This window comes from Candoia aspera, chromosome 2 (genome assembly GCF_035149785.1).
Source record: "Candoia aspera isolate rCanAsp1 chromosome 2, rCanAsp1.hap2, whole genome shotgun sequence".
In the NCBI taxonomy this organism is placed as follows: domain Eukaryota; kingdom Metazoa; phylum Chordata; class Lepidosauria; order Squamata; family Boidae; genus Candoia; species Candoia aspera.
In genome coordinates, this window is record NC_086154.1 from 81208799 (window position 1) to 81234002 (window position 25204).

Here is a 25204-nt window from a genome sequence, read left to right on the forward strand (position 1 = left end):
GTGTTACTTGTTAACATATTCAACAGGATTTTTGTTTTATTTTTTGTCTCATTTTATGTTTAAATCACTTTTTTAATATTCTCAGGAAATTCCAGAGACTGGGGAGATAGAAAACACAATTTTAAAAAATAATTATTTCTACTGAAAAGCACTTGTACCAGTTTGGTGGATCCATTTGAGCAGATTTGGATCCTGTCTTTGTGATTTGTAATAAGTCAAATAAGTGTTCTGTCAAGTTCCTGATAACTTTAAAAGTATAGAAACCCAGTTAGATAATACTTGTTCATAGAGTTAAAGCAAAAATGGTCAACTTGTTGAACATAAAATAAAAAACATTGGATATACACTGTGACCCAGTAAGACAGGTAGCATGTCCATGTTTTAGGTTTTCCTGTGGGCATGTTTGTAAGAATGCCCAATTAAGTTCAGCAATACTTAAAACTGAAATCATTGCTTTGTGTTGTTGTTAGTATAATCAGCATTCTCCATATGAGTGTGACAGTTGTTAGCCTAGAGCAGGCAGATATGTTTGCATATGTTATTCACTCTGGAATTTTATTAAATTCTTTGAAGCTGTTTATTATACAAGAAAAATAATGAATATTGTTCTGTATGAAATCCTCTCAGTATAAAAAGTTGAATGCTAAAACCTTAGTGGGCACTTCCAATTGACAACTGTTTTCATTCCTCAGTTGCTCAAAAACAGTTTGAAAGCAATTTACAATCATTCTGCCAATGCAGAATTCATGAAAACAGAGTGAAAATTACTGCTAAAAGTTATACAACCCAAATCCCCCTGCTCTATATAAAAGGGTAAGAAGGGGGAAAAAATTCAAAACTCCCAAGCAGCTGCTTTTCACACAGCTGGTCTCATGGGATAAGAAGGGGGAAACTGACAGTCTTAGCCATTTTCGAATCTGCTTTCTTCTTCTGGGCTGCCCAGGAGAAGACTAAGCTATGGAGCAGGAGATGCAGTGCTATCAAGGCAGCATTCTCTTTACAGGACCTGTTACAATGATCTGAAGCTTGGAAGCTGGGAGAGGGGCAAAGCAAGAGTACATGTAGGTACCTAGCTCAGAATGCCAATATTTCCAGCTGAAAACTGACTTTGGAATGGTTTTTCTTGCGTCATAGCGGAGCCAAATGTAAATTGGCTCAGCTGCCAGAGAGAGAGAGTAGCATGGACCTGATCCAATAGAGCTGCAAAGGGTAAACTGATAGGTACCTAAGATGGGGATACTACATGGCAGCTTCCAATTCTGCCATACCTTCATTGTTACAGAAGAAAAAATAATGAACAACAAAATTGGGTTTCACATACATGAGCTTTATGGAATCCTTAAAGAGGATTCAGAAGACTGTTTTATCTTATTCTAGATATGTTACTTTTACGTTACCAAGTTTGGGCAGTTGATGTCTTCTCTCTTCCCAATTGGCATTCTAGTTAAGGCTGATGGGACTTGAACATAAAATGGAGGGTCACACATTGCCCATTTCTGATGTAAAGAGCTACTGGTCCATATGGAATAAGTAACAGGACACCACAGATTTTCCACACCTCACATTTTTGGTCTGTAACAAATTTATGTTTCATCTTCAGTTCATTGCTCTGTGACAAGTTATTAAAAACCTTTATCCAGCAACAAAAAGTGAATTTTACTTCAAATACACTTTTCATTGCAGAAGCAATGTTCTAGGAAATTGTATTTTTACTGCCATGCAGATGAACGTGTTTCTCAGTTTCAACCCATTATCAACCCAGTTTCAACCTAGTGTTCTTTAGAGCATCAAAAGCAAGGAGACCAAAAATATTTCCCCAAAATCCAAGTGACTCCTTAGTTTTGGGGTATTTTTTCCCTAGTGTTTAGAAAAAAAAAGTCAAATATCACATATGAGTAAAAAATACCCCATTGATATTTTAAAAGGTGTGTAACAAAGCACGCTTTTTCTGTCACCAAACATAGTTTTTCTCTGGATATGTTTTACTTCATTTAAATGTTGTTGGAGGTTATAAATATAATCCCCAAGTATTTGCTAGGCTAAGTGAATATCACATGCTGAATATTCTGTGTCATAGTTTGGTGACATGCCATTATTGCATACTATATTAAATATGACCTCGGCCATGCAGTGTCATCCTCATTCTCTGCCATTATCCAGTTTCTGGACTGAGGTGAGAAATCTTACGTTCTGACTGGCCCTGAGACTGCACTAAAGATTGACTGATGGACTGACTGACTGTTCTGCACACTCAGGTGTGTAATCTCTGAATTTAGTATCTTTGTTTGGTGTATTTATTTATTAAATTTGTATACCACCCAACTCCCAACAACTCTGGGCAGCTCACAAGTAATTTTTAAAAAATTCAAAAAGAAACAAAAAGAATAAACATAGCAAAGATGAGAGAAACTAGACAGGAACAGAAAAAAAGAAACAGACCTACATAGTCCAGGGGGGCTTCACTTACCCTTGCCAAATGCCTGGGAAAGAGCCAGGTCTTCAAGCCCCTTCAAAACACCAGTGGTGTTAGTAATTGAAGGTTTGAGAACTATTGCCTAAGTTTTCTTTTACTACAGCCTTCCATATCTTGCATATTTTGTCTAAGAAAATAATATTGAATATACCACTGTAAGAGGTGTGCAGCCCAGGTCAGTGAACTTCAGTAACCTGTCTTGGAAAGTATTAGAGAATGAAAATAGTCCTTGCCTGAGCTGATATGCTATACAGTATTCAGTCCAAGCAACATTTCTCTGTCGTGGTATAATTCTGACTGCTGTATCTGCATGGTAGTGGTAGAACCTCACTGTGCAAACTTAACTTTAGTGGTATTTAATCCTGTTCCCTGTCAGTTGATTTCTGTTTCCAAGATGATAAATGCAGCTTGCGTAGTAGAGGTGTTATATGTGCCTTTCTAGGGGCGCCAAAGATAGCCCATGTGGCTGCATTCCAATGACCAGCTGTAGCTTCTGGATACACTTCAAGGGTAGCCCCATGTAGAGTGCATTGCAATAGTCAATATGGGAGATAACAAGGGCATGAGTGAAAGGGCGTAACTGGTGCACAAGGCAAAGCTGCACAAAGGCCCTCCTGGCCACGGCTGCCACCTGCTCTTTGAGCAGGAGCTGTGAGTCCAGGAGGACCCCCAGATTACACACCAGGTCTGTTTGGGGCAGTGCAACCCCATCCAGAACCAAAGATGACAAAGTCCCAGATAGGGAAGAGCCATTAACCCACAGCCACTCTGTCTTACCAGGGTTCAGCTGAAGCCTGTTGTTCCTCATCCAGACCCCTACAGCCTCCAGGCACCGAGAGAGGGCAGTCACAGCATCACTTACCTCACCCGAGATGGAGATGTACAATTGAGTATCATCAGCATATTGGTGGTGATGAATGATCTCACCCAGCAGTTTCATGTAGATGTTAAAAAGGAGCGAAGCGAGTACCAAGCCCTGTGGCACCCCACAAAGGAGGGGTCGAGGGTTGGATCTCTCACTCCCTATCAACACCGATTAGGACCGTCCCTGGAGGAAGGAGGTAAACCAGTGCAAAAGTGTGCCGCCCACATCCAACTCCCTGAGCCGCCCCAAAAGGATACCATGGTCAATGGTATTGAAAGCCGCTGAGAGGTCAAGAAGAGCCAGGATGGATGCACTGCCACCATCCCGCTCCCACCAGAGATCATCCATAAGTGTGACCAAAGCTGTTTCCGTCCCATATCTGGGCCTAAAACCCGACTGAAAGGCGTCTAGATAATCTGTTTCCTCCAGAACACTCTGGAGTTGTAACACCACCACTTTCTCAACCACTTTCCCCAAAAAAGGGAGGTGGGAGACTGGACAAAAATTGTCCAGTACAGTAGGGTCCAGCGACGGTTTCTTGAGGAGGAGGTGTACCAGCGCCTCCTTAAAGGCAGTTGGAAACACCCCGTCCCTCAAGGATGTATTAACCATTGCCTGGACCCAACCACATGTCACCTCCCGAGCTGCTTTCACCATCCAGGAGGGCCATGGGTCTAGATGACAAGTGGTGGCATTTACTGCCCAGAGGATCCTCTCTGCTTCCTTAGGCCCAACAGGATCAAACTGTTCCCAGATAACTAGGTAAGTACACTCCCCTGGTATCCTCATGCTTGGAGTCTAACTTGGAATGGATCCGAGAGATTTTATCCTGCAGATGCTCAGAAAACTCCTCTGCACAGCCCTGTAAGTAGGTCACTGGGCCCACCATCCCCAAAAGGGATCGAGTAAGTTTAAACAGGGCCATTGGGCAGCATTCTGCAGACGCAATAAGAGCGGAGAAGTATTGTTTGGTTGGATTCGGTCTTTGTCTTCTTCCAGCAGCACTCTAGATGTCTCTTAACCCTCTTCAGAACCCTCAGCTCCTCTGTAAACCACATGGAGTGTCAGTTTTCAAATGGACAAGAGAGGCCGCACAGGTGCAATCCTGTCCAAGGCCCTGGCCACCTCCCTATTCCAGGCTGCAGCCAGGGCCTCCACTGGATCGTGCAGCAGATCCTCGGGTATAACCCCCAGCTCTTTCTGAAACCCTACCGGGTCCATCAGTTGCTGGGGGCGGACCAATCAAATGGGTGAAGCCTCCCTGCGGAGGGGGGCGGCATAAGAACTTCAGGGCCACCAGGGTGTGATCTGACCATGACAATGGAGACAGCTGTAACTCTCCCATCAGATCACATTGCCATTCCTCTGACAAGAAAACCAAATCCAGGGTGAGACTACTGTTTCGAGTCGGGTCCTGAATAATCTGGGGCAGGCCCATGGCTGCCATGGTAGCCATGAACTCCCGAGCTGTCTCCGAGGCACACCCCAGGGACGGCAGGTTGAAGTCCCCCAAAACCATAAGTCTAGGGAACTCCACCGCCAACCCCAAGACGGCCTCCAGCAGCTCAGGCAGGGAGGTTGCTACGCAGTAGGGAGGCTGGTACAGTAGCAGCACTCCCAACTGTTCTCGGGAATCCACCTTGAAAAAAGGGGGTCTCACAACCAGCTACTTGTGGAGCAGAGCCCCTGAAGGCCACTAGAGACTCTCAGATGACAAGAGCCACCCCTTCTCCCCTGCCCTGGTGTCTCGGCTGATGCCATACCGTAAACCAGGCTGGGCACATTTCCAAAAGAGGCAGCCCCCCTTCAGGGCCCAGCCAGGTTTCGGTAATACACGCCAGGTCTGCCCCCTCCTCAGTGATCAACTCACGTATGAGGGGGGCTTTGTTGTTGACTGACCTGGCGTTAAGCAGCAGCAGCCAGAGACCAGGGCCCCTATTAATCTGCTGACTAGGGCCTGGGTCTGAGTGCAAAGGGCCAGAACACGCCACCAGTAACAAACATTGGGGGCATCTTCCCCAAAGCTACCACCATAGCATCCCCTACCCATCACCACCTCAAAGATATGACCCGCCCTACAACCCCCAGAGACTTTGAATCCATCTGGCCCTGCTTCTGGACCTCCAGAGTCCCTAGTTCAAAATGGAGGTCCCTCCATCCACTCACACACCTTCACACAAATTCAGTCACCCACAGGGCAGTGGCAGGTCCTCCGGTGCACCAGCTCACGCTATCAGCGCTGTCAGAACCCAGCCATCACCAACCCATTCACTATTCACTCACTATGCCCCCCCTTGGCCTCTCTCACTGGTCAGCAGGGGGGCATCTCATTCACTCCTTCTCACCTCCTGTCTCTCACTCAGGAGGTGAGTGCTCTCCCACACCATCAAACACTCCCACCCTCCCCACTTCATCTCTTACCCCCAGGAGTAGTCCTCATTCGCACTGGAGGGGCCCCAACAGCTCTCCACTGTACCTGGGCAGGTTGGGAGGGGATGGTTGAGTTCTCAATTCCAGGCCCACCACTCCTCGCCACCAAGGCCTGCCACACCTAGGTCTGTTGTACCACTTGGGTCCCCTGCGCTGTTATAATCCATGGCACCACTAAGGTTGCTCGCCCCCACCGCTTCATCCAAGGGCTCTGGCTCATCACTATTGATAGGATTCAGTCTATTTTGCTTGTTTCTGTCTGGGATATTGCAATATTTACATTTTTTTAACACATGGTAATAGATCATAATTTGTGACAATATAAAAGTTGGTTTTCCTACTGTAGTTTATAATCACTAGGAATATAGATTGGATTCACATATTGTACAAGCTTTGTTTAACCTTGATGTTTATTTAATTGAATAAATTATAGTTGGCTGGGTTTCTAGAACATGTGAAGCCATCAACATGGTTTATGAATTACATTGGCTATATTCATGCCACATGCGAAGCCAAAACTGATATAGCTTTGTAAGAATTTGGCCTCAGATTACGGAATTTCATGTTATATCATTCTTGTCTTCCTCTTGTCCCTTTGCCTGCCTGTTACACTGATCTGATCTATATCATCCAAGGAGAAGTTCTTCAAAAGTACTTTTAGTATAGACTGTTCATAACAATTGGTGAGCCATCTGATCCATGTTCTGTTCTTGTGCAAAACTAAGTGTTTTAACTAGACATTATAAATGGCTTTTGCTGTTCTGGGCATTTGGAAAGCTGACTTATAATGACTGTATTTATGTATTTATACATTTTGTCCACCGGCAACTGCTTGTAAAGTATGGGACAAAATGTAGTACTGATTCCTGCTCTCATCAGCACTACGTTTAGCAATTAACTGCTTATGTTATCCTTATGAAAACAATGAGGATGCTTAGCACTAGCATTTAGGGTTTATTTTCAAAGTGTACTTGGAAAATTCCTATTTATTCACAGTGACCAGCAGGCCATAGAATTTGTGTGTGTGACATCTGCACAAATAGCAGTCTCAGTTCTCCAAATGTTGCCCTTTATGTAGTCAAATAGTTAATTATACATGTACCAGAGGCTCTCCAAAATAAAAATAATAACTCAAATAAACCAGCCAACTCTGAGACACTCAAATATATAACCTAATGAATTTTGAATTTGCTCATTGTTCATAGAATGTTGATCGACTGAAGTGGGGAGAAATGGGGAAAAAAAAGCGAGATGATAGTAGAATGGAGCACTGTAGACAAATGGCTGACTGTAAGGATGAATGGAAAAACTTCACACTGCAGTATTTGTTGCAGTTTTGGTGGGGCTGGTTGACACTATGTTTTATTCTAGTATTGAGGTTAGTATAGTTACTAAACATTTTAAAGCGGCCAGAGGTATGTCAGCATGACGCTGTTTTTCAATAATTGTATGTATAGGTGAGTTATATTGCCTCAATATAGATACAGTATATTGCTCCTGCAATAAACAAAAATAATTAAACAAATCCACCTGACTGTTCTGGTTATACTATGGATTTGGGTCAGAGTTTGCCTTTTTATTTTAATGGCATTTTTTTTTACCATATGTTAATTGATTTTTTCCCCCTGGAATTACGTTTATACACAATGTAAATATTTGTTCTTAGCTTCATGAGCTTTGCTCTCCAGGCTAAGTAATCCTTACCAATTCTGTTGCCCTCAAGATTGAATCAGGATGGTAATCTTGAACCCAGAGACTGATTGGGCCTGGCAGAACTTGCAAGAATTGCTTAAGGACTACCTCCTTTATAATTTAAGAATTCTGGAATCTATTTGCATTCATTTCACATACAAATCCAGCATCCTAACCCATAATTCCTTAACTCCTGAGTTACAAGCAAAGTCTTTGTATATGTGGTTTCACCATATCACTGCCAAATCACTTGAGGTGTAATTCTCTACACTACAGCTTGAGATGGCATGCGATGACAACATGCTCTCAACACTTTTCTGATTAAGTTGGAAGCAGGTCTCACAACCCATTCATTTTTAGGCCATGAACAGGCTTTTCTGAGGACCTTTCAAATATTACAAAAGTTTGCTCTGTCATCCTTCTCTCTCAAGGGAGGGATCTTCATTTGACAGGAGCACTAGCCGAAGAAGTGCCCATTTCATTCCTGCATTTGGCTGCTCTGTTCCTCTCTGCCTTGTTGGCTGCTGAAGCATTTATTAGAACAGGAAGATCCAGTTCAAGCTGGGCTTGCAGATCCCTACCACTTTTTGCTGGGGGGAAAAGCACCACTTTCCACTGCCTGAGGTTGCTCATCTCCCTAACCTGCTATGACACCAGGTTCTTTTTCTTCAGAATCAGGACCATATCCACTGCTAAAAGGAGACCTCCCTTCTCCCCCTGCCCCATAGGAAGCTCTTTCTCAGCCTTGAGTGAGCCATCCCTGCCCTTAAAAACATATGTATTTCAGTTAATTGTCTTGTATGGGCACAGCACGAGTTTAGAATCTCTCCTATTCCTCATAGTGGTAAAAGCCACTGGAAGATAGGAAGATATTTGCACTGTCAAAGCCCAAAACCCATCTCTGCCACTATTTTGTGACCAAGGCTTCCTGTGGGTTGATAGGATTTGATAGAAAACTCAGTGCAAAATACTACTTTAAATGTTTCCCCCCACTAAGAAACAGACAACATATATTTTCATCTTCAGGTACATTCCTTTGTGAAGTTACTTAAACAAGCCAAGCTGGACAAGTCTCTCAGATACTTTTATGGATAAGTAACAGAATCCTCAACCTGAGATCTAAAATAAATTGAATCGCTCCCCCGCCCCCGAATAGTACAATCTAAAGCTTGTCTAAGCATACATATGTTTGCAAGATATACTGTACTTTTAGTTTAGTGTATAGGTATCCCTCTGTTTCTGAATACTCTTAACCACCACTCTCTGGAATTAAGAAAAGGCTTAAAGACCAGTAGTTTCCTCAGTCAGTCAGGCTGACAGCTGGCTTTCTTCTGGCTGGTAAAACATCTGTCATTGTCAGTCCCTGTGGGATCATCTAAGAAACATAGACAAAGCACTGCAACACTTCTTCATCTTTGTCTTTGGCACACTTCTCCTGATACTGTCTTCCACCGTTTCAGATGCCTTCCACCATCCCAGGAACAAGGCTAAACTTCAGCAATGTAATACTGCCCAGTCCATTTTAGGATTACCAGTCACCCGTGTGCTTTCCTAAAACCAACAGGCAAACTTTAACAGTCAGAGCTTGTCTAGATCCACCTTAGCTACCAACTTATACTGTACCTCTTTCATTCTAATTTTCTCTCAGAGGTCATCCAGTAATTTTAAGATTCCACAGTAGCACTTTGCCTTCTATGGAAACTAAACTCCCAATACTCCACCTCTTTTATCAGTTGCTAGGACAAAGGAAAACTGCAGGAAGTAGTCCGGGCAGTTGCTGGGAGTCAACACTGACTTGAAAATACAGGCACAAACACAAACACACACAAAAGACAAAGAATTTGTTTAGGAGTCTGTGTAAACATATGGACAACCAGCAGGAAACTGGCTGAATGCAGGTTGTCAGAGTTTTATAAAAAAAAAAATTAAAAGCAAAGGCCGTATGTGAATAACCAACATATGTGGCTGATTCTTCCCCCAAAATTCTGACAAAGTATTTGTTTCATTATTTGTATAATTACTCCCTTTAGAATATTGCTTTGTGAAGGCATAAAATAAGGCCCTGACAGATAAGTATTTGAGGGAACAGCTTTAATATGAAAATGAGAATAATTGATTTGTGTGTAACTGTATAGCTTTTTACAATTTTTTCATGATGTAATAGATTATTGAATGGTTTTTTAGAGAAGTGGACCATTTATATTACAAGCAAGTTAAAGTACTAAAGCTCTTTTTCTTTTACAGTGGAAACTTGTTTGCGGCAATGACTGGAAAGCTCCACTAACTGTTTCCTTATTGTTTGTGGGTGTGCTGTTGGGATCCTTTATATCTGGACAGCTCTCAGACAGGTAAAGAATATATATACTAAGCTCTGTATTTATTGTTTTTATGCACAACTCATCTAGAACCACATTTCTGGATGTAGTCATTTTTTTCCAGCAATATATATTTATCTCTAAGTACATAGCATTTATTTATTTATACTTATATGTATGCCATTTACATAAGCAGCTTCCAATATTCATTCATAAGATCCAAATATTAAAATCTTTTTAAAACATCTTAAAAATCTGGTGCTATTTTTCAACTCTGCCCCCAAACAACTTAAAGAAAAGGTTGGTATTTCTTCTGTTTCCAAAGGATAAAATGGGGAGGATAGCCTGACTCAGAGGGTAACCTGTTCCTCAGTGAAGGGGCTGCCACTGAGAAGGCCATTTTCCCTTTTCCCACCCCTCTGATCTTTCTAAGGGTAGGTATGTTTAGCATTATCTGCCGGAGAGATCATGCAGGGTGGGCCATTTGTACCTGGAGAAGACAATATGTCCTAAAGCAAGGGCCCAAGCCATGTGGGGCTTTAAAGATAACAACAGCACCTTGAGTTGGGTACGTAAGCCTATGAGCAACCAGTGAATCTCACAGAGTTTGTGTTATTCTGTACTGGTCAGCAGGCAAAATGCCTGTTTTGAACACAAGTCTCCAGTGCTCTTCTTCCTTGACCGGTGCTTTCAGCTGCTCTGGCCCAGAAAGACTGCTGGCTATAAGGTGCTTCAGGTGTGGGTAAGAAAAATAGAAAGATAAACCATCCTTTCCTCTTTCTTTTGCCTTCTCACTTCTTCTCTTGGCTTCATCCTTTCTTGGGACAGATATCATCACTATTGAACATCCTGCTTCTCCACAACTCCCTTTCAGGCCTGTCTCTGCTGATTCCCATGTCACCTCCGCAATCTGGGATATTAACAAAGTCACCACTTGTCCCACAACCACTGAACCTCTCTGCCTTCTTTCTCCTCTTGTTTCACCTCTTGCCTTCTTCTTACAGCCTTTCGTTTGACCGGCCATCACCGAAGCCCCATACTTTGAATGTCAAGTACTGCCAGCATTTTACTATCAGGTAGTCAGGTCCATATTTTTAAAGATCTGGTCCCTTCTACGTGTAATTTTGCCCACATGCAAAATGTATGAAATACTGGGCACATAGCTTTGCTGCCTTAACCATCCTCCCACAGAAATCTTAACCTATGAAAACCTGTAGCAATGTATTGGCAAGAGCAAGAAACACTAATAATAATACTGGAGAAAATACATTGCACTTATATATGGTAGTCCTTTGGGTTCAAAGAAGACATGTTGTTGTGCAGTTCATCTGTGAACATGGAGGTGGCCCAGTCTGGAAGAGCAAAGTCTAGCACGATGTGGGCACTGGAAGTCCATTATTGCAGTAACTGTGGATGTTACTCGGTGACGCCGCTCACAATTTTCTATCAGTTTTTGGCAGTGCCTGTCTTCAAAGCCAGTGGAGGCTTCATAGCACATGGCTCGCCAGCAAATTCTGTCAGCAACCACAGCTTCTAGTTCCCTTGGTTGGATGTCACAGTGGCATAGGCTTTCTTTCACAGCGTCTTTGTAGTGCTTGTATGGATGACCTCAAGGTCTCTTCCCAGACTTCAGTACACTATAGAGCAACTGGCAAGTCATACGGTGGTCATCTATTCTGATGATGTGTCCCACCCACTGCATCTGAGCTTTGATAATCAGGGACCCAATGCTGGCGGACTCCGTGAGATGCCAAGACCTCCAGGTTGGAGACACAGTCTTTCCAACGAATGCCGAGGATGGAATGGAGAGCACGCTTGTGAAATTTCTCCAGTTGTTTGATGCGTCATTGGTATAGAGCCCAGGACGCACATCCATATAGGAGAAAAGAGATAACCACAGCTCTGTAGACTTTCAGCTTTGTGGAAATAGTTATTTGTGATATATTAATATATGTAATAGGTGCAGTGTACAGCTGCGTACATTTCACCTATTACAAATATTAATATATCACAAATAACAATGAATCTTGTTGTACATTAAAGATTAACAAATATATTATTGCATAAGATTTTGTGGATCGTAGTTTACATCACCAGAAAATTATATAGCCCGGCAAAGTTATTAAATATGCTGGGAGGTTTATTGTAATACTTTTGTTTTTTGATATTTAGTGTAACGATATGTGTTTTATGGAACGTTTTTTAAAAAAAGAAAGATACCCTCAAATTAAGCTCAGTTCTAGTGACTGCATCTATGCAATTTTGTTGGCAATGTCATGGAAGTGGTTTGCCGTTTTCTTCTTCCAGGGTGTTTTTTCGGTTTCCCAGTCTGGCCTACAATCCTGGAATTTCCAGGAGGTCTCCATCCAAGTATTAAGTAGAGCCAACCTTGCTTAGTTTCTGAGTTCAGCCTCCTGATGTGGCATATGTAGTATAACAAGCTATGAAATAAAAGCATATTTTCCATATTTTCTAAGATTCTCAGCATTTCCTAATAATCTAAGAGCAAATGTTTTGATTACTTCTTGGTTATAATAAATGTAAAAGTATTAATTCATAGAGCATTGATTGATTGATTGATTGATTAATTGATTCTTTCCATTTATATGGCCACCTGTCTCAAGCTCATGACTCTGGGCAGCTAACAACATTAAAAATATAAAAGCATAACAAACAGAAATCCAAAACAAGACATATAACACAGCAGCCGGGATAAAAAACGACCCATCAGTCACAATTAACATAGCCAATGCACTGGCTGAGCCCTACCTCCTGACCCCATGTTATATTGCGTAATGTAATAAGGGGAAAGATTCCAGAAAGATTTGGAAAGATTTTGAACCCATTGTGTAAATACATTTAATTTTCATTGCAGTTTGAAAAGATAATTGAACAGGAAATAAAACTGGAATTCCCACATAAATCAAATCAAGTCAAGTTTATTACAGCCCTAAGGCCAGATGCAAACATAAAATCCAACCGTCTGTACTTTCCTCATGTGTTTTTGTATCTGTATTAGGTTTAAACTTGTGTGGAGAACCTTTATCCATCATCTCCTTTCTTCCCTTAAAACTTTATTGAGATTTCAGTGAGGAGATTTCACTGCTGTCCACACTTCCATATATTTGAACACAAATTGACTGGATTAAGAAAACATTTGTCCCATATGTTTGAGAGTTGGCATCTCTTTCTGATGCTAATTAGCTAGTGAAGTATTTTTCATAAACTCTGTTTTATAGCCCTCTGATTTGCTTTTATTATTTTTGTCTCATTACAGATTTGGTCGGAAGAATGTGCTGTTTGTAACCATGGGGATCCAGACTGGCTTTAGCTTTCTCCAGGTCTTTTCAACAAGCTGGGAAATGTTTTCTGTTCTCTTTCTCATTGTTGGAATGGGTCAGATATCTAATTATGTGGCAGCGTTTGTTCTTGGTATGTGATTGTCTTAGTGTGTGCAGACCTTCTCAATAGCCTTACTCACTAACTCAGGGAGTGGTATTTTTAGTTCCTTTCCATCTTCTCCACAGCAGTATTTCCAACATGGCTGAGAAGAACATAATTTAAAAGTTTATCTGATAAAAGTAGAATTGGTGGTTAACCTTTCTGTTTCAAACTTGCACTCAAAATGTAAGTTTGTTGTATAGGACTAAAATAAGCACCACATATGAGACATCCTTCAACTGTTGTGATGTTTTGTTCATGATCTGTCCCCTCTAATATGCTCTGCTCTATATTAAGGGTAAGATTCCCAAGACAGTGACCATGCAGCTGTCCTTTCTGCAAGGGAATTAAACAACATTCAGTGGTGGCTGGGGGGCGGGCAGTTTGACCTGGCAAAATCAGCTGGAGGGAGCAATCCCATTCCTTGCTAATAGTCCTGATGATTGCAATGTACTTGACAACCTGTGAGCTTCTCCTTCCTCTCCAGTCATTTTTCAGCAGTGAAAACTTATTTCTCATTTTGTTTTTAATCCGTTCGATCATGTTCTATTCTCGGAGACTGCCTGGACAAGTCCCTGCAGTTTTCTTGACAGGTTTTTCCGAAGGGGCTTGCCCTTGCCTGCTTCTTAGGGCTGAGAGAAAGTGACTGGCCCAAGGTTACCCAGCTGGCTTTGTGCCTAAGGTGGGACTAGAACTCACAGTCCCTGGTTTCTAGCCTGGTGCCTTCACCACTACACCAAACTGGCTCTGTATTTCTCCTTATTTAAATATTATTAAAGGTTTTGAACACTTTGCTCAATGGTCTTGCAGGAGATGAGGAATTCTTCTCCTACTGGAAAATACCTTTTATTTCCTCTCTTCTGTCTCCTCCCTGTGAATGTGTGTCTACATGTGTATGTGTGCACCTCTGTCTCCTTCCTTCCTCTCCTCCCATGTCTGTGAATCCTTTCTATGAGGTGTGTTAGTTTCTCTGTATGTCTTACCCCTCTCTTTGTTTCTCCCTCGATAAGTGTGTGAGTGTATGTATCTGTGGGAAAAGGTCTTTCAAATCCAGCAGTGGTACCATTGCTGTACCTGTCCGCAACTCCCTAAAGGACCTGTGTCTTTTCCTGGGGTTCCATAGTAGTGTGCAGGTTCTGGAAAATGTGTATTTCAGTTAAGGAGATGGCAGCATGGTGATGATACATGGTCACACCCTGTTATCACTACATAACGTCTCCTGAACTCAAAAAATATATTTTTTCTGTGCCCCTATTATATAAATGACAAGAAAGTTATACCTTGAAAGAGCAGCTGAGAGGTACAGCAACAGTGTCCAGGCTGGCTCCAAAGTATCTTTTCCCAGTTCAGGTCTGATTCTGCAGTCCTTCAAGTACAAGATGGTTGGCATGTATAAACTAATGGAAGAAGCAACAATTCAGTGTGTTTTTAAATCAGTTTTTTTCCCAGATAGTAGATAAAATAACTAGTTTATATATTACAGTTAATATGCTAATCCATTCTCCCTTGTTTTGAACAGGTGCAGAAATTCTTGGCAAATCCATCCGCATTATATATGGCACATTAGGTGTCTGCATATTTTATGCATTTGGCTACATGCTGCTCCCGCTGGGTGCTTACTTCATTCGAGACTGGCGGTTGCTGCTGATGGCTCTTACTATTCCTGGGCTGCTGTACTTTCCACTCTGGTGGTAAGTGTTTAGTTTGAAGTCCTGCCCTTCCCAAATTAATAGCAAGTAGTACCCTTGGTGTAGAAGTGTTAATTGACATAGGGTACAATGGTACCAGCTAACCTTTACGATCTTTTTTGATTTATCTCTAAAGTATAGCAGTAGTAACCAATTATTTTACTACGTATTTGCTAACAAGTATCTCTGTTCCAAAAATGTAGCTAAATTGGACTGGATTCCCAAGGAAACAAAAATAAGTAACAGTTCTCTTAGGATTAAATTGTTATGAAATATTTAGGATTTGAATGCAATGCAAACAAATGCAATTATGCAATGGAGAGCATTACTGCATTAAATTTCTGACACATTCCACTAATGTTTCAGAGGAAAAAAAAGACCAGCAAGACAGAATGAATTGGGAAATGTGCATTCCTGTCAAATTTGGGCTAGTATAGTCTGGTCAATCCAGATTTGGCCAGTTTTGTGCTCACTGTATTAGAAACGACTTAATAGCATTTTTACAATAATAAGCAATATTCATGCTCCAGGGTATTCAGTTCTTATTCACTGCATATTTTAGAAGTCTACTGTCCTGTCTTAGTACTGTATTTTCTGATACACAATTCCTTTTTTACAATCCAGTATTCTGCATTTAATTTTTGTATCTAATGATAACCTCTGTATTCATATACTTCTATAATCTACAGGTTGGTGACAATGAAAAATAAATAATCATAGGATCTGTTTCAAAACTCCCAAATAAACACTTACAGTATTGTCACAACCATGATTTTTTACCCCATTTCTCATCCTAACTTTAACTGTTGTGGCTGCTCTAAGAAATCTAGGTTGGATTTTTTTTTTCACAAAGTTGCTAAAAGCCGTTAGAAGTCAGTAGCACTTTCCTACAGCTAAGTTTTTGATGTGCTTTGAAAAGCCTGTAGAAAGCAAGACTTGTTCGAAAAGGAATGGGTGAGGGTGATACCCCAAATATTTCAATAGTTTTGGGGCTACTTTATGATCTGGTTCATACATCTTGCTAATTTATAATTTAATTTGTGTTTTGGTGTGTTTTCTGAAGCCAGCACATTTTTGTTTATTCAACAACAATGGTTAAGCAGACCACAATTTAACACTCTTCGTGAACCTAGGCTCTGCGATATACGTAGGCTCTTTTCCTCAGGATCTACATTTGGATCTTTTGCTTGTTTTCTTCACTCACCTTGAATCTCCTACAAGTGGGTTAATATATACCGAAAACACATTAATTGAATTCACTGATAAGTTTCTTTCTTCCCATCCCCTTAGAAAGGCATTTGTTACCCTGCTCTATAAATGACTGTTATGAAATAGTTTTGATCTTTGTTTGATTTTCCAAAATGATGTTCAATTACTGTATGTAGTATATCACTGAATTTTCCCTATACTGAAATTCAGATACAGATATAGAAACTGGTAATACAGAAGAAATATTAAAAACACTTACAGACAACAGTATAAACCAAGTGTAAAAGCAGTTTGCATTGCCTTGTTTATTATGGCTGTGTTACACAATTCCTCACTGTCTAAGTTTATGCAGTATACTGAATCAGAAACTAACCAAATGGGCCCATTTTCATAAACACTCTTAAGTCACAAAAAAGCTAACCTATATTGTAAATGCATCCTGAGTTATAACGGATTAGGTTAAGCATGCTCTGTGAATACAGACCCAGATGACCTTTTGATCTCTTGCAGTTCTGTGGTTTATATCCTGGTTTGATTACTATTAGGCAGTAGGTCTGATATAGGAAGATAACATGGTAATAACGTTTATTCAGTAGGGTCTTAAATCATCCTTCTGAGTTTAAAGTTAATTAAAAAATACAGTATGAAAAAATAGAATAGAAGCTGCTGTTTTCTGTATTCTGTCATTAAACAACCTGTATGGACACTTTGCTAAAAGCAAATAAAATATTACACCACAAGATGGTGCCACTGTACTCTTAAAAATTGGAGAAGTTGCAGGAGGCTGTCAGGTACTTCTAGAGTACCATCTCCCCCACCCCCACCCCCACCCCCAATTTTGAGATATCTGTTATTCTACTTCTAGTCTTTCCTTGGAGAACTCATTTTTTCCAAACTTACAAATGTAACATTTCCATCACATCACCTTTAAAATTAGGAACAAGTAATACCGTGTTACTTGCCCCCAAGTTTCTTTACTTTTATTGCTGATCTTGGCCACTCTGTATGGTGGGGCATTTTCATTTCTTTGAAAGTTTGAAGCTTTCTGAATTATACCCTGATGCAAACCAGAAAAATCACATTTTCAGACATGACAAAATAACAAGTGATCTTATGCCTTTTTCTGTTACAAGCCCCATACACTTTTCTGGGGAAGGAAAAACCTCGAAGTTGCAGGGTCTCTGCATTTTTCAAGCCTAAGTAGCAAATCAGCGAAACAATCAACTTACGTTTTACAGTGAAAGAGAAAATCCAGTAGAAGAGCCTCCTGGTTATCCTTCTCTTCCCCGTTCTCCATTAAGGACAGCCAGTCCTTTCAGTATTTTTTGGAGCAGAAAAGGGAACACCGACATCGTGGAAAAACTTCCTCTGCCTAAAAAAAATAAACATGAACTGCCAGTAAGCCACTGTTTTCTCTGGCAATCAAAGCAGAAATGATCACAGATCCTGCGACTGGATTGGAGAGGCAATCCTGCAGTGAGCCAGTTGGAGCCATGCAGGTCACTGACCTCTCTCAGGGTCCTCCTTTATGTGAATAAAATGTTCACACAGAAGAGGACTTATTACAGTTGCTGATGAAAAATATTAATTTCCTGCCAGATCACCTTGATCCAGCCTCAGCCTCCCTCAGCAGCAGACCAGTCCCAAGAAGGAGGCTCTGACATGAGGGTAAATCCTCAACAAATTTTAGGCCATCTCAGAACTGGGATAAGGAAGGCATATGGATGAGCCATTAGGATGGTGTCCTTTATTGGTGTCACTTTGATTTTCATGTATAAAAATCTTTAATACCTTCTTTAATCCATGCATTCATGGCTGACGAAAGGCTCTCTTAATAGACACCCCTTTTTCTGGAGCAGCGTTTGCTTGAAGAGGGCAAAATATCTGGTGATACGTATAACATGAAAGGTTTGCAATTCTACTTGTTCTATTGATGTTGTATTTAAAATACTGCAGGTTGATTCCAGAATCTCCTCGCTGGCTACTCTCTCAAGGAAGGATTCAAGAAGCAGAAGATATCATTCGTAAAGCTGCAGAAAAGAATCATGTTGTAGCCCCTGAAGTAATATTTGATCTTGCTGAGGTAACCATGTATATTGAATCTGTGAAGAATTTATTCCTAGGCTCCTTTGTTCCTATTTAATTAAAATACTCTGTCCTATGTGATAAAGCCTTCCAGTCCCTTTTCATGAAACTGCTGGTTATTGATTCTGTAACATGATTCTAGGATATGATTCTAAGATACTCAGTTACTTCTGTTTTTATATAATATGAAAATTAGTCTATGCCATTTGTAATTTGGCAGCAGTTTGGATTTGTTTACCAGTTTCCTTAAAATACAGTATTCTTCAAATAAGCAGCGTTTGCAGGTTATCTGCTTGTAAGACAACAGTTGTGTGGGTATTGTTTGATTCTCATATATATACATATATATATATATTATTTTATATAGCTGCAAGATTTGAATTCCCAAGTTCAGCAGTCATGCAGCATTTTGGACCTAGTGAGAACCAAAAATATACGAACAATCACTATCATGTGTGTGATTCTATGGTAAGCAAATGATAAATTGATTCCTAGAAAATGCCCACCTTTTCAAAGCCTAGAAACCAGATTTCAAAAAGTCAGTGTCATAAAATGACTTTATTTACCTGCAGATAAATGAGGGCATAGGGCGCTTCTTAGAATTGCTCATGGAACTCTATACCTCAGTATAGAGGTATAGAGTTCCTCTAAGCATTTATTAGCCCAAGTCTTTGAAAATTAGTTTTCAAAATATCACCCACTCTGGAGATGTCATATCATCCTGCGTGGTGTATGTAGTGTTGTACTACTTAACCCTTTCTGACTTCTGAGTATGTCAGTCTCAGATGATTTGCTTCTTGAACTGCTTCCAGTAGTAAGTTTGAATTCTCCATATACCAAAGCTATTATGTCAGCCTGTTTTGACTAGCTAACTATGGATATACTGAAAAATGTGGAACTTGAAAGAACACTAAAACACTCATTTGGCCACTTTTTAAAGTTGCACTACTTCAGCATGTGAGTAAAGAAACATGTGGGTGGCCTCTAAAAACCACCTTTCTCTGTTGTTCATGTAATGCCCATAACCTTCCATTTTTTACCTCAGGTGACATCTGGAGTAAGGATTCCTTGTAGAGTATGAATGTGTGTGTGTGTGTGTGTGTGTCTATTTATTTATTTAGTATTTATTTATGCTGGTTTATGACCATAATAAATATTAATTTAATTTAATATACACACACATACATGCCCCAATTTATGTCATTTTTTGTCCTTAGAAAAATTATACATGCTCAGTACTCTATGATGTGCTTATCTTGGATTTCTGTATATGACAGAGGGAGAAAGGCACTTACCCATTCGGTGTGAGTGGAAGGCAGCACTGGAAAGAAATTTTAATAATATTTACTCTCTGAAATTTATTGCCAATTGTTTTGCCAACTGTAAAAAAACAGTATCAACAAATACTTTAAAGTAAAGAATACAAGTCCATAAATAGCAAAACGCCTGATAATACGTAACATAATAAATACTCTGTCATTCTAACACCCTAGTAGAAATACAGGTAGTCCTCATTTAATGGCCACAATTGGGACTGGCAACTCCATCACTAAGTGATGCGGTTGTTAAGCAAACCATCACGTGACCATGACAGACTTATGATCTCACTTCCACCACAGCCATTAAGCGAATCACCAGTGGTAGTTAAGTGAGACATCACATGTGAAGTGCACAAATGTGATCACATAACAACAGGATGCTGCAATGGTTGTAAATGTCTGCAGCTGCAAAGCCTCTGAATGTCGATCACATGACCACTGGAATCCTGTGATGGTTGTAAATACAAGGACTGGTTGTAAAGTTACTTTTTCAGCGCCGTCGTAACTTTGAACGGCCGCTAAATAGGGAAGCTATTAAGTGAGGTCTATCTGTATGGCACAACTCTAGTCCCATGCAGGATAATGTTGCTGCCCTTATATGTTTATTATCACCTAGGTCTGTCTTTCAGGATGGTGATTTCCATAGGCTACTTTGGCCTTTCTCTGGACACCCCCAACTTGCATGGAGACATCTATCTCAATTGCTTCCTTTCAGCAGTAATTGAAATCCCAGCTTATACTGTCTCTTGGCTGCTCCTTCAGAATCTGCCCCGGCGTTATTCAATGGCAGCAGTCTTGTTCTTAGGAGGCTGTGTTCTTCTTTTCATTCAGTTGGTGCCTGCACGTAAGACTGCTTTACTTGACACTTTATAGATATAGTCCACGGGGATAGCCATCTAAGGTTTTTAAAAAAAGACAGTATTCCAAAGTAATGTTATGATACACAAAGAAATGTTGCAGACCTATTCCATTTTGTGTTCATTTTGTTTGAATAGTGATATAAAATCAAAAAAGATGTGCTGCCACTCTGATTTTTGCATTCATTTGTTCTTTAGTGTACCAGCAACTGAACACTGATACGTTACTTTTTCATTCGATCTGCTGCTTCATCATTAGAAAAAAAACCACAATAGAAAAGACCCTGCTAGTGTATCTGGTGAAGTAGGCTCTTGACTGAAACAGAACAAAATGGTTAATATACTACAGGGTTAGAATAAAATACAGGTAGTCCTCGTTTAGCACCCGCAATTGGGACCGGCAACTCCATCACTAAGTGAAGCAGTTGCTAAGTGGGAATCACGTGACTGTGACTGTGCTTTCCTTTTCTCCACTTCCCTGCTCTTTGGAATGCCCCCCCCCCCCCGCAGCACTGGGATAGCCGGCTCAGAACTAATCAGTTTCACACCCTTGGCTTTTGTTTCCCTCCTAACCACTCTCCTGTTCTTTGGAATGCTCACCTAGGCACTGGGATAATTAGCAATAAGAGAATTAATGTTTGTATGTACACCCATTGGAGAGGAAGGGATTACAAGAGAGTAAGCAGGCACACAATGGGAAAAACAAATCTAAAGCAATGTGCTGGCACCAGCAGCTGCGAGCACACTATGCAAACAGCCTGGTACATTCCCCATTGTGTGCCTGCTTACTCTCTTGCAATCCCTTCCTCTCCAGTCTCTCTGTTCTGCAACGTGGAAGAAAAAGTAAAAGAATAGGTCAGGCACAAGACAATGTATACTGACTGTAATGTTGATCACATGACTGGTGATCAGGTGACTGAGGGACACCATCATAATTTTTAACGGTTGCTGAATGAGGCAGTCAGTAAGCGAGGACTACCTGTAAGTGACAGAAAAGACAGAAGGCAGGCAATCACTTTAATATCACTGCTTGGCTCTTGCTTATAGACCTCAGTGTTCTGTCCATTATCCTTGTGATGACTGGAAAATTTGGGATCACATGTTCCTTCTCAATGGTTTATGTGTACACTGCTGAGCTCTACCCAACTGTCGTGAGAAACATGGGAGTTGGAGCCAGTTCAATGGCCTCCAGAATTGGCAGCATCCTGTCGCCTTATTTTGTGTATCTTGGTAAGTTGCCAATAATATTTTTTGCTAAGGCAAGTTCATATGCCCTGCTTTCTAGCATTACAGTGAACTCTTGCTGGTTTCTGATATACAGACCTACAACATGTTACTGCTAGGAAAGATGTATAGAGGTGCAAAAGCTGATCTCCATTTCTGATCTTCATTTTGAGGAATTCATGATCAGCTTCCAAATCAGGTCCAAATAAATCCTATATAAACCATATGTTGAAGTCACAAAATTAGGAAATGCAAATGTTAAGCAACTTGATATGAATAACTCATTCTTACCTGTCCTTTCTGCTAGGTGCCTATGATAGATTTCTTCCGTACATTTTAATGGGAAGCTTGACAGTGCTGTCAGGAATCCTGACCCTGTTTCTCCCGGAAAGTTACGGCACTCCTCTCCCAGAGACTATTGAACAGATGTTAAGAGTTAAAGGGTAAGGATGTTGCACAGTAAAAATAAGCAGAAATCCCAGCTAATATTGCAGCAGATCTTTTTAGAAAAGCATTTGAAATCAAAATATTACAGGAAGTATTAGAATACCATAGTATAATCTTACTGTAATTATTGTTAGGGTAATTAAAAGAATGGCATGAAGAATTATATCATGGAAGAAATATCTGAGTCTAAATTCATAGAGTCATTGAAGGTCAGTGTCATGAGTGCCGTTGAGCTGAAGACATCAGCACAACGGCACACATGACAACAACGAGGAAGCAGAGGAAGGGACTTAAGATAATCATAACACGCACAACAACAGACACAGACCCCGGCCGGATGATTCAGCCATCAGGACACAAAAGAGGAAGAAGGAAAGACAAAGACAAGGAGGATCACGAGGCACACCCAAGCTGTTAGCAAAAGCGCAACGGAGATCGCCCAGCTGACAGCAATCACCGGCTGAAAGAGGAAACCGATTATGGGCGATCCCGGGGCACCAGCTGGGGCCCCGCAACCCTTCACCTACCGGCACGAAAGCATGCAGGACAAGGGGGGGGATGACGCAACCCAAGGTGAGGGGGCGCTGACCGGCGCGGGGTATTTAAACCCCGCACCGGCGCGCTCCCTTCACTCTCAGCTTTTTTCGCGCAACTCTACGTTTGAATAAACCTGAACCTGCTTTTCCCTGAATCAGCGTCTGTGTTTTACTCAGCGGTAGGCAGTGCATGACAGTCAGGCAGCATACAAGTTTAATAAATTATAATTAAATAAATTATTTGCATTTAACAAATTATTAATTTATTATTGTTGTTATTGTTATTACATTTAAACAGAGTTATGATATGCAAGAGAAATTCCAATTGTTTGTCCCTTTTGTAGCTTTTTGAGATCTTGAGATTTAAATCAAAGCTCTGCAATAATTTTCCAACAACATTTTCAGTAATTATTTGTCCCAGATGGTTCCAGATTGAAAGCATGGTCTAGGTCTATGCTCCTCACATCTGCTTTCCATTAAACATAGAAAAGGTGAGGTTAGCTGAAGTTTGGGTAAGAAGTGTAAATAGAAAACATAACAAGCCAAGCATACGTTTTTATTATGATCAAACCGTGAACACTCCATTGCTGGGTTTAACTATTTTGGGCAATCCTATGTGCCAATAGGTTTTTGTCAAGATCATCTCTCTCATCGTCTCCAAATCATCAAATCAAACTATCTAGGTTGTTTCCAGAAGTCTCCAGAATGCTACATTTGTATCATATGATTAGCCTGAATAAACTGCAGATAGTTTTCCCAAGTCACACAGCCATGGACTTCGGCAGTGGGGGTGCGGGTGAAAGTAGGGATGAATGAAATTACATTGCAGCACAATTCTGCTCCTTATGTACCTGCAGCAGTGTTTCAGCATAAATACGATAGGGCAGAACTCCTCTGGCCTCATAATGCACATTTTCTCTCGGTTTGAAGCTAGGCATGTAGACACATTTACTATGTATTAAAGAACAACCATTTCCTTAAATGTGAAGAAGAAATATGCCTCAGTTATTCTGGAGGATTATGTTATGACTGTGTCCTTTTTTTTCATTTTTTTTACAGAATTAAAAATAGAAAAGGACTTAAAAATCAAAGCAGAAAAAAGAATGGAGAAGAGAATGAAGTTATTCTGAAGACCACAACATTCTGATGAAGCTGTATTGTGCACAGTATTCAATTACACATTGAAAAGTAGCTAAACATTTCCTTTAACTTGCTTCTAGAGGAGACTAAACTGTACACCTTTTCCTATGATGCTAAATATATTTATTAAAAATACATTCGCCTTTGAGAATGTGGATACTATATATCCCAGTATGGGATTTTTGCCAGCAACTGCTTCATGGAACAGTGTTGGGTATGGAATTTTGTTCACTTTTAGGACAATTAACTATCCTTTTTGTGAGATCGCATTTTTAAAAGATGCTTGAAGGTGCGAGTTAAATGACTGGTGCCACTTTTCCCATGCATAGTGGCAAAAGATTAAACATGTAATAGAGTTTGGATATTGTCACATGTTATCACCCAGCTTGAGATTCTGCACCTGTTTTCTCAAGAGAAAAATAAGCTCAAAATGATATAGAGACAACTGGCTAAACAGACCTAAAATAATTATTATGCAAATATTGAATGCAATAAAAGGAGAATAAATTGATGCTATTTTTTTTTTCATGAACACATCTGGTCTAAAAATGGAAACACAATGTTCTAATGCAAAACACTGGCAAATTAGTTTTGTTTGCAGAACTATTTTCTTTACTACAGATTTAAATGATAGCCACTAGATACAGTTGTTTACATCTGGGAATGATGTTTTGCCTTATTTAGACATGTATTTATTTTTTACCAAACGAGATTAGGTTGCATTTGTAACTCTTCTTTTTCCTTTTACTGTTCATTGAATTTCCTCTAATGCTAAAAGGCTGTGGAAACAAATGCTCATCTGTATTTCCAAATTCTTTATTTTTGTTCCGTCTCTGCCTAAAATAGATGATACAGGTATGTAATAAAGGTATTTTGTAATTCAGAATGTGTTCTCTTAATGGGAATGTACCAATCTTGGTCCTTCAACTAGCCTAAAGTTCTAATTGTTGCCCTTTGACTACGCACAGAATTAATTATTTAAAATGTGTATCATGGCATTTATAAACAAGTTTGTTGACTATACAGTTGGGTTAAATCTACTAAGAAACTTTACCCATTGATTCTGGGAGCTATCTGAACTGCATCTATACACTTTTCTTCTAAATCAGGACTCTGATTTGCACATTTATTACATTATTAAAAGAATTAAATGATCTTTGTGATGCACAGTACAATGCATTTTACATAGGTTAATAAACCTGATGTAATATCAAACTGTACTTTTGTATTTATTTATTTATTAGATTTATATTACCGCCCCTCTCCCCCAATGGGGGACTCTGGGAAGTTTTAATAATACGTTGGTTGCTTTGGAGTTCTTTAACAAAAATGACACATAAATATATTGAAATATATAAGCACTTTTGATTCAGATACAGAGGCTATAAATATTTCAAATAAATGTTTGGAAACATTGTAGATTGTCTGGTACTCGAGCTGCTACACCCAATTCCTTGAACTTGCCATTTTCCCACTGAGAGCA

The 25204-nt window shown here is 40.2% G+C and overlaps 1 protein-coding gene across 1 annotated transcript in view; it reads left to right on the forward strand.

Annotated features, from left to right (window-relative positions):
• Window positions 1-24941, forward strand: part of LOC134489569 (organic cation/carnitine transporter 2-like) — a 32116-nt gene extending 7175 nt beyond the window's left edge. The window contains exons 2-10 of the mRNA XM_063292332.1: window positions 9705-9808; window positions 13053-13207; window positions 14736-14907; window positions 18070-18196; window positions 18566-18666; window positions 20147-20361; window positions 21422-21604; window positions 21906-22041; window positions 23641-24941. Of these exons, the coding sequence (XP_063148402.1) occupies window positions 9705-9808; window positions 13053-13207; window positions 14736-14907; window positions 18070-18196; window positions 18566-18666; window positions 20147-20361; window positions 21422-21604; window positions 21906-22041; window positions 23641-23728 (1281 nt within the window). The 3' untranslated portion in view covers window positions 23729-24941. The remainder of the gene's footprint in view (window positions 1-9704; window positions 9809-13052; window positions 13208-14735; window positions 14908-18069; window positions 18197-18565; window positions 18667-20146; window positions 20362-21421; window positions 21605-21905; window positions 22042-23640) is intronic.
• The last annotated feature ends 263 nt before the right edge of the window (window positions 24942-25204 follow it).